The 13,891-nt window shown below is 44.0% G+C and overlaps 2 protein-coding genes across 3 annotated transcripts; both read left to right on the top strand.

Moving 5' to 3' along the window:
- Nucleotides 1-383: 383 nt before the first annotated feature.
- Nucleotides 384-4,384, top strand: pet117 (PET117 cytochrome c oxidase chaperone). 2 transcript variants are annotated; one of them, XR_016487786.1, is made up of 3 exons: nucleotides 384-3,169; nucleotides 3,617-3,833; nucleotides 4,248-4,376. XR_016487786.1 is itself a non-coding variant. In XM_021568308.3 (3 exons), exons 1-3 carry the CDS (start codon nucleotides 3,074-3,076, stop codon nucleotides 4,251-4,253), a joined length of 255 nt encoding a protein of 84 aa, XP_021423983.1. In that variant the 5' UTR covers nucleotides 384-3,073; the 3' UTR covers nucleotides 4,254-4,384. The 2 variants fall into 2 exon arrangements, 1 of the variants encoding a protein (XP_021423983.1); XM_021568308.3 differs by having other exon boundaries at nucleotides 3,617-3,769; nucleotides 4,248-4,384.
- LOC110493806 (cysteine-rich protein 2-binding protein) lies at nucleotides 4,273-13,464 on the top strand. Its single transcript, XM_021568302.3, has 10 exons — nucleotides 4,273-4,531; nucleotides 4,859-4,980; nucleotides 5,268-5,389; nucleotides 5,628-5,809; nucleotides 6,179-6,604; nucleotides 6,995-7,572; nucleotides 7,852-7,985; nucleotides 8,501-8,676; nucleotides 11,612-11,802; nucleotides 12,912-13,464. Exons 1-10 carry the CDS (start codon nucleotides 4,273-4,275, stop codon nucleotides 13,083-13,085), a joined length of 2,364 nt encoding a protein of 787 aa, XP_021423977.1. The 3' UTR covers nucleotides 13,086-13,464.
- Nucleotides 13,465-13,891: the final 427 nt, after the last annotated feature.

Genomic DNA, 13,891 nt, shown 5'->3' with positions numbered 1-13,891 from the left:
ACCTGCTCGGTGACAGAGGGTACCCCTGCCAGCCCTATTTGCTGACCCCTTACCCTGATCCTGGCCCGCAGCAACATTATAACTTGGCTCACTGCAGGACATGAGCCATGGTAGAGATGACCATTGGGATGCTCAAGGCCCAGTTCCAGTGCCTTCGTAATCTCAGGGTCACTCCAGAAAGGGCATGTGACATTGTGTGGCATGTGTGATTCTCCACAACATTGCCACAATTAGAGAACAATGTCCTATTCAACCAGTGAACAATCCTGATAATGAGCCTGACCACCCCGCTGACACACCAGATGGAAGAGACACAATATGCTACCATCATTTCCGACTGACCCATCACCTCCCCAGTGTCAAACAAAGACAATGCCTTTCTTTTTATGAAGGAGTCTTTATTTCTTGCCAGTGCAAATGCAGTACAGTAGTTAATATTTATGTTGTTCAACCAAGTAAAATCATCCACCTGTGGGCACCTCACCCACCTTTAACTGATGTTCCAGCTGTTGTATTTCTATGTTCTTGCATCTGCAGCCTTATGTGGTCAATTTCTAAATTACATGTTTAAATTTGTTTCTCTAAGTACAGCTGTTTCACAGGGAACTATAGGAACACAAAAAAATGACATTGAATTTCACAGTGCCAGGTCTACTTAGTTTCATTGTAAATCATGGGCAAATGCTGAATAACATCTTACGTAAGTTGTACTGTGGAGGTGGATGGACCCTCTTCCTCATTGTAATTTCCAGCATTGCTCTGTTAGAGGAAAAAGGTGCACGTTTTATTATGGTATAACACTCATCAACTGTTAGCTGTTATTTTTACCTCAATAGGCCTCTCTGTAGCTTCCCTCCCTGTGGCAGCTAACAAGGTGTCTTCATCATTCTCCTGTAATGAAAACTAACAATGTTGGCGTTCTACTCTAACCCATTATGAAAAATCTGTGGAGTACTAAGAGTACTTACAACTGCATGGAGGTCTGTTATGGCAGAAGGCTCCACCAGACAGATTACACCATCAGTAGCTGGTAGCAGATGAAGATTAGACAGTTAAATAATAACTTTACCCAGAAAAGTGCCACACATAGTTTGAATTTTGTTTTTACAGTGTGCAGGCCACATCCGAATTTCAAATAAATAACTCAAGAGTTACCTTAAAATAGATTATGATGTCTGAAGGACAACTAAGAATCTGAAAAAGTAACAGCAGTCAATTACATAGAATTGTATCGCTGCAAGAAAATCCTTGTGCCAAGTAGTGTCTAAGATGGATGGGTGGGAATCACTGAGGTAACACTGTGGCAAAAGGATGAATGTACATAGATTATTCATTTTAATAAGTAACCTCTTAGGTAGGCCCACCCTTGGGGTGGTTGGGTCAGATGAGGTTCCTCCAGAGATGCCTTTAGCAACAGGTCTCCCACTGTTTTGACTGAGGGCCATCTCTTTAGCCTCGGGAGTGGTGGTGGACCCCCACCTTTTCTTCAGCCCTCAGCCTTTTTTCTATTGGCTATAATGGGAGGTCAAATTTGAACATGTCCAGTAAGCACAACATTTGGAGACTTGTATGCATGAAGGAATTTAGGCGTTACTTTCAAATAGACAATATGAAATACTGGCAGTGTTGGGAATGACTGCAAAATCAAACTTTTGTTTTGCTTAGAACATTTCACTAACTACATAAATATATTGAATTTAGCCACTGAATGCTGTTTAATTAGGTACGGTAGGGTAAACCATCACAATTGCTTGTAAAGAAATGATACCTTACCCGTTTGAAGTATATTTTTTAAATATTTCATCTTCAGTTGATGCCAAGTACGTTTTCTGCATGTTGGGTTGCACCTGCATAAATATTTAACACGCACACACACACTATATAAAATGTTGAATAAGTGGAACACGAGATAAAAACGTATTTTTTTCAATTAATTAACACATTGACTCGGTCAGCAATTTTCTGCCACGCCAGCTCACGTTATTTTGCTGTTGTTACTTTTTTTCTTAAATATTTTGTAATGTAACAGCAGGGAGCAGGTCTCGAACCCCCGACCTTCGAGCTCGAGGTCCGGCGCGCTATCGACTATGCCGCAAAAGCATGCTCGTGCGGCAGAGTCGATGTCCGCGCTTATAAACCCAGGGTCGTTACAATGTATTCATATTTCTAACTCCACTAGAGAGAAGTAGGAGGTTCGATCATTTTTTTATCCTGTTGTGATGATGAATCATGTTATCTGTGTTCCATTGATGAGGGCTTTTTAGCTCCTCATGCACGTGCTTTACTCAGGGTTAATTTAACAGAGTTGATTGAACTAATTGTTATCAGCTGTTCTGAAAAGAAAACTCAGAGTTTGACAGCTCAGAGTCCAGGTTTAAACTCAGAGTTTGTTAAACCTGCTTTCTGAAACAGGGCCCAGGAGCGACAAAAAAACAGGGCCTGTAGGACCTACCTTGTTGATAGTGTTGTTAAGAAGGCAGAGCAGTGCTTTATTATGGACAGACTTCTCCCCATTTTAGCTACTGTTGTATCAATATGTTTTGACTAATCCATGGTTACGCCAAGCAGTTTAGTCACATCAACTTGCTCAATTTCATTACGACTTGTCCCAAATACAATGTTTTTAGTTTTGGAAATATTTAGGACTAACTTATTCCTCGCGACCCATTCCCGAAACTAACTGCAGCTTTTTGTTAAGTGTTGCAGTAATTTCAGTCCCTGTAGTGGCTGACGTGTTGAGTTATCCGCGTAATATAGACATACTGGCCTTACTCAAAGCCAGTGTGGATCACATTTAGCCACTTATGCAACTTATATTGAAGACTTTAAACACATTTTGTATGACTTAATTCGTGTCATATGTCCCGAATATTTGCAAATTATTATTAATTGCATAAATGTTTAGAAAGTCTAAATCGATTTGTTCGACTGTCTCCTGATTCGGTACTCCACTCTACAGCCTAAACTCGTCGACCTCGACACATAACTGAGATGTCCTGTGCTAACGTTATCCAATTCTTAGTTTAGCCATACCCTTTGTCTTCAAACTACATGCAATACTAGATAGCTAGCTATGTCTACAACCTCTAAAGTTGTACTGGGTGTTTCTGTGATACTTACGGTGAGCACCGTTGCAGGAGTGCATCTCAAGCAAAACTGGGATCAAGAGGTAACCAATTAACGTTAGCTAGCTAGCTAGCCTACGGACCAGCTCAATTACTGTACACTCCAATTCATAGAAAACGTTAGCTAGCTAACTAGCAAGAAGTCATAGTAGGGTACAATGTGTCCCATTCAAAAATCCGTTGCAACTAAGCTAGCTACATTGAGAGAGTTGTAAGCAGAAACATTACTTTTAGCCAATGTTAGCTAACTAGAGTTAGCATCTTTATACTTTTCTGCTAACAGACAGCTAACGGTAGATGGCTACATGCAATACAAGATAGCTAGCTATGTCTACAACCTCTAAAGTTGTACTGGGCATTTCTGTGATACTTACGGTGAGCACCGTTGCAAAAGTGCATCTCAAGCAAAACTGGGACCATGAGGTAAACAACACCTCTAGGCATAATTTTAGATAGCTTTTACAGTGGTCTTTTTGTTTGTTCTTCATCAGAGACTTCATGCGGGAGTACTTAGAGACATTGAACGTTTGGAGAGGAAGAGAGAGAACCTGCGAGTGCTCGAGCAACAAAGAAGTCTGACCAAGGAGCTCAAGGCAGAGCGCGACAGGAGAGAATCGGGGCAGCAGGGCTCCGACCAACCCCAGGCATAACAACAACTTCTTTGACAGCCTTCACAATTGTTATGTAGCCACGTGTAGTATGGCTATTGTACGTGTTGAAATATTGATAAAGCAATGTAGTACACCATAGATTGTTTTCGAACTAGGCTGGGCTGTCTTTATGGAAATTGCCTTTTACAATAGACATCCTTGTAGATTCTCTGGCCAATGATTTATCAATTAAGGGTTTGGAGGAAAAGTAAACTAGCTGACACTGCAGAAGCCGTTGCCACCCTTCTGGATAGCTATTGATTGTCACTGGTTTTGAAAAACATATAGGGCAATGCGTGGCATGCAGTTTGAGCCCTAAAGGTAGGCCATACATAGTCTTTAGTTAGGTAGTAGGCAACGTTATGATTTCTCTCATAGAATAGGGAATCCCTGAATTATACTGCTTTTATTTGAAAATGTCCTTACCCAATTGTGGCTGGTAAAACTAAAACTCTTCACTCTTTCTACCCAGGAGTAGACTGTCTGACCACCTGGTTATGATGGAAAGAGGTGTTGAGCAGAGGAGCCAAGTGGAAGATGAGGCCATGTGCACCTCTGCCTCGGAGGGGCTGGAGGAGGGTGAGGTGGAGGGCGAGACGCTGCTCATCGTGGAGTCGGAAGACCAGGCCTCGGTGGACCTCTCGCACGACCAGAGCGGTGACTCGCTCAACAGCGATCTGGGGGAGGATGCCGAGGGTGGCTGGAATGAAGACATGGCCTTCTATTGCGACAAGTGCCACAAGTGGATCCCCATCGGTGAGAGGAGGGCCAGGCAGCCCCTGGGGGGGAGATCGACCTCTCCCTGCGACGAGGCATCGTTCTTTCTCAATATCACTTAACAATTGCAAATTTGTCACTACAATTTGGACAGAGTATATTTTACGCTGTTATTTCCTCTGTAATTTCACTGGGATTTGCCTTATCTGTCCATTCATACATATTCTAAAGGGCTGCTGTTCAATATTTGGATGTCATGTCGTGTCCTGTTGCACCGTACATGCTTTTCAAATAAAGAATGAGAATGAAATGAACAGAATGCCTTGTCTCTTAGCAGTCTTTTTTATTCTCATCCCCACCATTCAGCACAGCTGCACGGAGAGCAACCCAGCTACCTGAAAGGAGACAACTTCTTCAAGTTCACCTGCTATGACTGTACAGAAGATGTCAAGGAGACCTTTGAGAGGATGAGACTCACCTGGCAACAGGTACATGTGCCACAATGAAGCACTATAAAGAACTGATTTGCAGTGCAGCTTACGTAAGATAATAAGAACATGAACAGGGTCAAAAGAGGAACACCTTAATACAAATATATGGGACTTATCTAGAGTATGAACAAGTATAAAATTGCAGAGTACTATATATTGTATATTGCTGTAGACTTTTTCATTGATTATATTTGTTCTGGGCAACCGCCCTCTAGTACTGAATGAATGTCATATTATTTTCCTGGTTTTCACTGCAGTTCGGTGTGTTTTCTGTTTTATTTCAGGTTGTTATGTTGGCCATGTATAATCTTTCATTGGAGGGCATGGGGCGTCAAGGCTACTTTAGATGGAAGGAGGACATCTGTGCCTTTATTGGGAGACACTGGACCTTCCTACTGGGCACCAGGTTAGAAAGAAAACAACCTTAATTTGGTTGTCAGTTGGTAAGGTTTTGATAAGTTTGCATACAACCCTAAAAATGTAAACAGAAAACCTGATAATTGTTCAGTCAATTATCAGAATATCAAGGGCGGACATATTTGGAACTTGACCCAACCTTTGTGGAAAGAAGAGCTATGTTTGAGTTATTCTTTACAAGTCTAGTATTTTGTAAATGGATCGAGTTTTTGATGCTTCACCTGCAGAAAGAAGACTTCCACGTGGTGGAGCACGGTAGCGGGCTGTTTGTCGGTGGGGAGCCCCACATTCTTTCGCTCAGGGGCCCAGGAGTTTGGCGAGCCAGGCTGGTGGAAGCTGGTGCAGAACCGTCCACCCACTCTGCGCCCAGATGGGGACAAGTCCTCTGTGGCCTCCCTAAAGTCTAAAGGTGAACTGCGGAACACTCATAAATAACATTAAGTTTTCACATTTTCAGACACAACCAAAGGATTATTTTGTGTGGTAAATAGACTTATTTAGGAAAAGTCAAGGGGGGACGTGACTTTAAAAATGACAGGGATATTACAAATGTTAAATTATTGTTAGAGGTAGTTAACCCTAAGCAGTTTGCAGAATTGTGCAAAGTCTGTTGTGCGAATCAATTACATGTTTTTGAGGGATAACCAGCTACTGTTGAAGTGTAGTCCAAATAAATTCACCCCTCCAGGCGACTGTACATGCATGTGTTTTTGATTGAGCATTTAGAGCCCTTTTTGTTTAACCATTTTTGCTTAGCTGGTGTTTGTTACTTTCTCAGCTGCCTCCAAGCCAACCCTAGAGCCCATCATCACGGTGGAAGGCTTACGGAAGCGCGCGGGCCGTAATCCGGTGGAGTGTGCCATGCAGCTGAAAGAAAAGCGCTCACGGACCCACGAGGCCAAGGACATCCGGCGGGCGCAGAAGGAGGCGGCGGGGTACATGGATCGCAGCGCCTCCTCCACGCCTGTCAAGTTCAGCGGCCGTGGCGGTGGGAGGCGACCCGACTTTGTCCTGGAGAAAGGCGAGGTGGTGGACTTCTCCTCAATGAGCTCCTCGGACCGAACGCCACTCACCAGCCCCTCGCCGTCGCCCTCTCCAGACTTCTCTGCACCCGGCACCCCCGCCTCCCACTCAGCCACGCCCAGCCTGCTGTCGGAGGCTGACCTCATCCCTGACGTCATGCCACCAATGGCACTCTTTCACGGTAAGAAGTCGGGGTCCCCTTGATCTTGGAATTTTTAGTCTAGATAGAAAATGAAAGGAACCATTCAGAATACAGTTACTATTTTAGTGGTGAGCAGTCCAAATTTGGCCCACAGGGGCAAGATGAGAAATGGTGTCAGATAGCATTTAATACCACAATGTAAGATTCGTGGGTGGGCCAAACGACAACAAAAAAGTCAACAATGGAGCAATATTCCAAGGTGCATTCCATGCCAATATCAATTTATTTATAGGATATACAGTACAACATTTCATAAATCATATTCCTCAAAAACTAAGTGGTATTTAATTAGTTGAAATAATCAGCGAATGTCTGGAAATCTCACAGAATGTATTGTTTATATTTCCCATTTCTGATTTGAAACTCCAGATGATGAGGAGCTGAACGGCGAAGGCTTCATCGATCCCGGCATTGAGTATATCCCCTCATCCAGCATGTCCCTGGGCACTGGCACCCTTTTCGTTCGCAAGAAGCTGCGACCAGGGGCGCACATCAAGCAGGAAGCAGAGAGTGATGAAGAGGAGGGCCGGGACGATGAAGACGACGAGAGAAGGGGGCACGGCAAAGGCCAATCCAACGTGGCCAGGGGGGTGTGGGGTGGCGGGGAGAGGAGGGGAGTCCTAACAGAGAAGGGGGAGGGTTTGCCTCCCTCAGAGCCCCGGTTTGCCCCCCTCAGCCTTTATGAAGAGCGCGTGCTGCTGCGGCGCCTGGAGGCCTGTCCACAGGCGCTGGCAGTGACTGCGCAGGCCAAGCGGCTGCACAGGAAGCTACTGGTGAGGCAGGCCAAACGCCAGAGAGGGCTCCCCCTGTTGGACATCGATCAGGCGGTCAGTGCCACCCTCAGTCTGGTGGGAGGGGTGTACGGGGGACAGGGCCGCTACGGGGGCTCCGGCACGGGGAAGTACCGCACCACCAGCCAGGACCTCCGAATCCTCGACCGCTTCCAGGTACACCTTCACTACCATGAGCACAGATGGCAAATTCGTTCACAGGTCACACACGCACACAAATGTATGCACTCTCTGTACTCTTGGTCGCTTTCGATAAAAAGTCTGCTTTGTGGCATTTATTATTACGATTAAATTCCGATTTGTTATGAGCGGTCACGAACTAGAAGAACAAAAACGAGAGGAATGGTTGGAATATTTCCAAACACATTACATCACATGCGTGATACATATTTTGCTTCAATCACATGTCTATGGAATGCATTTGATCCCTTTTAGACAACGGTGTCCAGCAGAAGAGGGTACCACCAGCCCACAGTTTCCTTCTGGCACCGGATCATGGGCTTGGACGCCAGTGTAGACCAGGGCATCAAAAGCCCGTACACCTCCCGCACTCTCAAACCCTTCATAAGGTATGCCACACGCCCTTACCTCCTTCATGAGGCACACCACATGCAGCCATATACCCCTAATATGGTAAGAGACATTTGTGACCACCTGACCTATGACATTAACCCGTAATTAAACCCTGATACTCAAGGTGAGGTATAACAATCACAGCATGGAAGGAATCAATATTATTGTGGCTCTATTCATGACGCTTTTCTCTGTCATGTGCAGTATGTAGTCCTCCTGAACGTGCCCCTGGATGTGCCCAATATCTTTATTACCTTCAGATTGAAATGCATTGTGAAGAATAGTCATTCCTCTCTGACACACAAATAAAAAGATCATGTTGCCTCTTCATGGCATTTGTTTTCTACCCAATCTCCTGGGTCATATTCACTAGACACCAAATCGCGAGAAAAAAATGGACAAACGGTGATTGACAATTTGAACTTCTCCAATAAGAAACTTGTTTTTGTTGCGAAATGTTTTCCATTGCAAAACGTTTTGGTACTGTGTGCACTAATGAATCCATCACCAGGAGGGACTACGAGAATAAGCCTATGAAGCTGAAGCTGTTGGCGGAGATCCGTGCCTACCCACACAGGAAGGAACCCCTCTGGGATCCAGATCCAGAGGCCCCCATCGACTACTGTTACGTCCGGCCCAACCACATCCCCTCCATTAACTCCATGTGCCACGACATCTTCTGGCCAGGTAGGAGACTGAACAGGGCCATACTATCATGTTTGGATTTTTATTTTACTTGATCATTTTTACATTTCAGACTAGGGGCTGGGCGGTATACCGTATTTTACTATTATTTACTGTATTTATGCACATACCGGTTGGGGTTTTTACTTTACCTTGTATAACGGTATTTGAATGTTTGGTTTGTTAAATGTGATACGCCGTGTCCATTTTTATAGTTTACTCCGCTACTTGAGTCATCCCTCTCCTCTCTCTCCATGCTGATTTCCACACAGACCTAGTCCCACCAGTGATGCCAATTTAGCAATTTTGTTGCTATATTTATCAACTTTTCAGACTACTCTGTCAACTTTTTTTTTTTAAATCACCTAAGCAACAAATGTAGCTACTTTTAAAACATTTGTTTGGAACTTTTAGCAACTTTTGAAAGGTGACTCAAATGCTAAAATGCACACATTTTCCCTCTAAATGACACAAAAACGATTTTCTCTGTCACACTCAGTCACAACACACATGCCTGGCTGCAATAGTGCATTGTGAGTGACGGCAGCAGCAGGCAAGCAGCAATTTCAGCAAATTGCAAATCATTGTTGGCTGACTGCAGCAGCATTAGTACGGGTTCGACGAGCCAGACCCAATGAATATAGTTGGTCACGAATGTTTGATCTTGAACAGAACTTACATCAATCAATATATCTCAATCAAAAGTGTACAGCCAGAAGTACAGAAAAGAGTGGGAGTCTGTACCTGAACAAATGTCAAATCATATTTTTTGCCGAGATGGCCAGTCAATTTGAGTAACGTTATTATGTATTCTACGTAATGACGCAGCTATGGTGACCAGCGAGCAGAGAAGGTGGGACTTTATCTAGCAGGGTCTTGTAGGTGACCTGGAGCCAGTGGGTTTGGCGACGAGTATGAAGCGAGGGCCAGCCAACGAGAGCGTACAGGTCGCAGTGGTGGGTAGTATATGGGGCTTTGGTGACAAAACGGACGGCACTGTGATAGACTGCATCCAATTTGTTGAGTAGGGTGTTGGGGATCGGTAAGATGGTCAGTTTTACGAGGGTATGTTTGGCAGCATGAGTGAAGGATGTTTTGTTGCAAAATAGGAAGCCAATTCTAGATGTAACTTTGGAATGGAGATGTTTTATGTCAGTCTGGAAGGAGAGTTTACAGTCTAACCAGACACCTATGTATTTGTAGTTGTCCACATATTCAGAACCGTCCAGAGTAGTGATGCTGGACAGGCGGGCAGGTTCAGGCAGCGATCGGTTGAAGAGCATGCATTTAGTTTGACTTGTATTTAAGAACAGTTGGAGGCCACGGAAGGAGAGTTGTATGGCATTGAAACTCAATCTGGAGGGTTGTTAACACAGTGTCCAAAGAAGGGCCAGAAGTATACAGAATGGTGTTGTCTGCGTAGAAGTGGATCAGAGACTCACCAGCAGCAAGAGTGACATCATTGATAGATAGAGAAGAGAGTCAGCCCCAGAATTGAACCCTGTGGCACCCCCATAGAGACTGCCAGAGGCCCGGACAACAGGCCCTCAGATTTGACACACTGAACTATGTCGGAGAAGTAGTTGGTGAACCAGGCGAGGCAATCATTTGAGAAACCAAGGCTGTTGAGTCTGCCGATGAGGATGTGGTGATTGACAGAGTCGAAAGCCTTGGCCAGGTCAACGAATACGGCTGCACAGTATTGTTTCTTATCGATGGCGGTTAAGATATCCTTTAGAACCTTGAGCGTGACTGAGGTGCACCCATGACCAGCTCTGAAACCAGATTGCATAGCGGAGAAGGTACGGTGAGATTCTAAATGGTCGGTGATCTGTTTGTTAACTTGGCTTTCGAAGACCTTAGAAAGGCAAGGTAGGATAGATTTTGGTCTGTAGCAGTTTGTGTCAAGAGTGTCCCCCCCTTTGAAGAGGGGGATGACCGCAGCTGCTTTCCAGATTGTCTAGCCCGGCTGATTTGTAGGGGTCCAGATTTTGCAGCTCTTTCAGAACATCAGCTGACTGGATTTGGGAGAAGGAGAAACGGGGAAGGCATGGGCGAGTTGCTGTGGGGGGTGCAGTGCTGTTGACCGGGGTAGGGGTGGCCAGGTGGAAAGCATGGCCAGCCGTAGAAAAATGCTTATTGAAATTCTCAATTATAGTGGATTTATCGGTGGTGACAGAGTTTCCTATCCTCAGGGCAGTGGGTAGGATAGGGGTAGGATGAGGGTAGGAAATGCAGAAATTGATGGAAATGCAGTAAATTATTTTAGGTTGAAGTTGAATTGAACAGTATAAAACAATCCGAATGGAGATAGACCCATTGAAATAATTTAGTATATATGTGTTGCCACACACTACTCATGAAGCAAATCTAGTACTTTTATTAATCAAAAACATAAAATACTGTCCACATTTTTTAAAATACCTTGATATGATATTTTGGCCATGTCGCCCTGCCCTATTTCAGACTGGGAACTTAAAAGGGACATTTTTTAATTTTTTTATTAAGTCTGTCAGATGTTTACAGATTTCAAGTTGGCTAGTGTCGAGTTATGTTCCAGGCCATCGGTTGTGTAGATCCAGCTATATGCCTCAATGCCAAATGAATGGAAAAGATGAGCATAGTCTAATTTCCTGAGTTTAGTCAGTGCTTATCTTTTCCATTCATTTGGGGTTGAGGCATATTGCTGGATCTTCACAACCCATGTTGTGGGACATGGAGTCATCTTGATATTAGACTACTTATAAAACATCTGACAAACATTGATTTAAAGTGTAATATTCCTTTAAATATGTTCATGTGAATGCCGATGGAAACATTGTCCTTGTAAAATAAATCACATGGAAGCATACAACAATGTGCATATTTATTCTACTTTAAACTATTTCCCTCAAAGTTTTAGATTGACGGCTGATTTTCTCTCTGGCTCTCTTATCAGGAGTGGATCTCTCCGAGTGTCTCCAGTACCCAGACTTCAGCGTCGTGGTCCTTTATAAGAAGGTGGTGATCGGCTTTGGGTTCATGGTGCCGGACGTGAAGTACAACGAGGCCTACATCTCCTTCTTGCTGGTGCATCCCGAGTGGAGGAGGGCTGGAATCGCTACGTTCATGATCTACCATCTCATTCAGGTATGGTAACAAAATCATTAATAATAATTATAAACAACAATACTCAAGTTGCAAGCAGCAATTAAATAATTAAATTGTCTACATAAAAAGTGGTTAAGTGCAGCTTTTATAGACTCTAAGCCACACTGCCATCATACATGGCATTGTAATACACACTGAGTGGACAAATCATTAGGAACACCTGCTCTTTCCATGAGACTGACCAGGTGAACGCTATGATCCCTGAAGGATGTCACAGGTTAAATCCACTTCAATCTGTGTAGATGAAGGGAAGGATGATTTTTATTGCCCCCTTTTTCTCCCCAATTTTATGGTATCCAATTGTTAGTAGTTACTGTCTTGTCTCATCGCTACAACTCCCATACGGACTCGGGAGAGGCGAAGGTTAAGAGCCATGCGTCCTCCGAAACACAACCCAACCAAGCCGCACTGCTTCTTAACACAGCGCGCATCCAACCCGAAAGCCAGCCGCACCAATTTGCACCTGGTCAGCGTGCACTGCGCCCGGCCCGCCAAGGATATCCCTGCCGGCCAAATCCTCCCTAACCCGGACGACGCTAGGCCAATTGTGCGCCGCCATATGGGCCTCCCGGTCGGGGCCAGCTGCAACAGAACCTGGGCTCGAACCCAGAGTCTCTGGTGGCACAGCTAGCACTGTGATGCAGTGCCTTAGACCACTGCGCCACCAGGGAGGCCGAAAGGAGGATTTTTAAGCCTTGAAACATGGATTGTGTATGTGTGCCATTGAGGGTGAATGGGCAAGATTTAAGTGCCTTTGAACGGGGTATAGTTGTAGGTGCCAGGTGCATCGGTTTGAGTGTGTCAAGAACTGCAACGCTGCTGGGTTTTTCTTGCTCAACAGTTTCCCATGTGTATCAAAGATGGTCCACCACCTTAAGGACATTTAGCCAACTTGACACAACATTGAAGCATTAGAGTAAAGTTGCTGTACTGGCGCTTAGTGCTTTTTAGACCAGCTCAAGAAATGACTATAAATAAATAATCGTAAAATGCACTTAAATGGTTTGGATTGATCTACAACAGCACATGTTAAGTGGTTGAAAAAAGGGAAGATATATTTTCAGGCAAGGTTCTCTTTTCCCCCACAGACCTGCATGGGAAAAGATGTCACTCTACATGTCTCGGCCAGTAACCCCGCCATGCTCCTATACCAGAAGTTTGGCTTCAAGACTGAGGAGTACATCTTGGACTTTTATGACAAATACTACCCGCTGGACAGCAAGGAGTGCCGACACGCCTTCTTCCTGCGGCTACGGCGGTGAGACAGGAAACGGGACAGGCCAGTATTCGGGCCATAGAAATACAATTACTAGAATGGACAATCCCATGTAAATTAACGTTCCATTGGTGAACTGGTAGCCATATTGAGTGTACTAGTCAAATTGTCGCTGTCTGTTGTAGGGTTTATTTCTATACAGGCATCCAGTCAGAAGGAGGAAAAAATACATCTGGAAATGTCTGTGCTATTCAGTTTAGCCACTGTTTCTTTGGTCATTATATTTGTGAGAACCTATGGTGAGCTATTTTTGTTGATCGACAGAAGAGACTGAAGGACGATATTTTATTGTAATTTGTACACTCGCATTTCTGAATAATTCTACAGCTCAAGTGGCAATTATATAAAGAACAAAATCACTCACATTCTGAATTGTCTTAATTTGCTTGCTGGAATATATACTGTACAGTGAGATCCAAAAGTATTTGGACAGTGACAAATGTTTTGGTTATGTATTATAGCACTTTAGATTTGAAATGATACAATGACAGGTTAAAGTGTAGACTGTCAGCTTTAATTTGAGGGTATTGTCATCCATATCGGGTGAACTGTTAAGAAATTACAGTACTTTTACTCCGTAATACTAACATAATTGACAGAGTGAAAATGATGCATGTACAGAATAAAAAAGTACACAGCAAAAAATGTGGCAAAGCAATACATTTTTTGTCCTGAATACAAAGTATTATGTTTGGGGCAAATACAACACATGACTGAGTACCACTCTCCATATTTTTAAGAATAGTGGTGGCTGCATCATGTTATGGGTATGCTTGTTATCATTACGGACTG

The sequence above is a fragment of the Oncorhynchus mykiss genome, chromosome 17 (assembly GCF_057628025.1).
Source record: "Oncorhynchus mykiss isolate SJ-2025 chromosome 17, ASM5762802v1, whole genome shotgun sequence".
Classification (NCBI taxonomy): Eukaryota; Metazoa; Chordata; class Actinopteri; order Salmoniformes; family Salmonidae; genus Oncorhynchus; species Oncorhynchus mykiss.
This window is presented reverse-complemented; position numbering and strand designations above follow the sequence as displayed.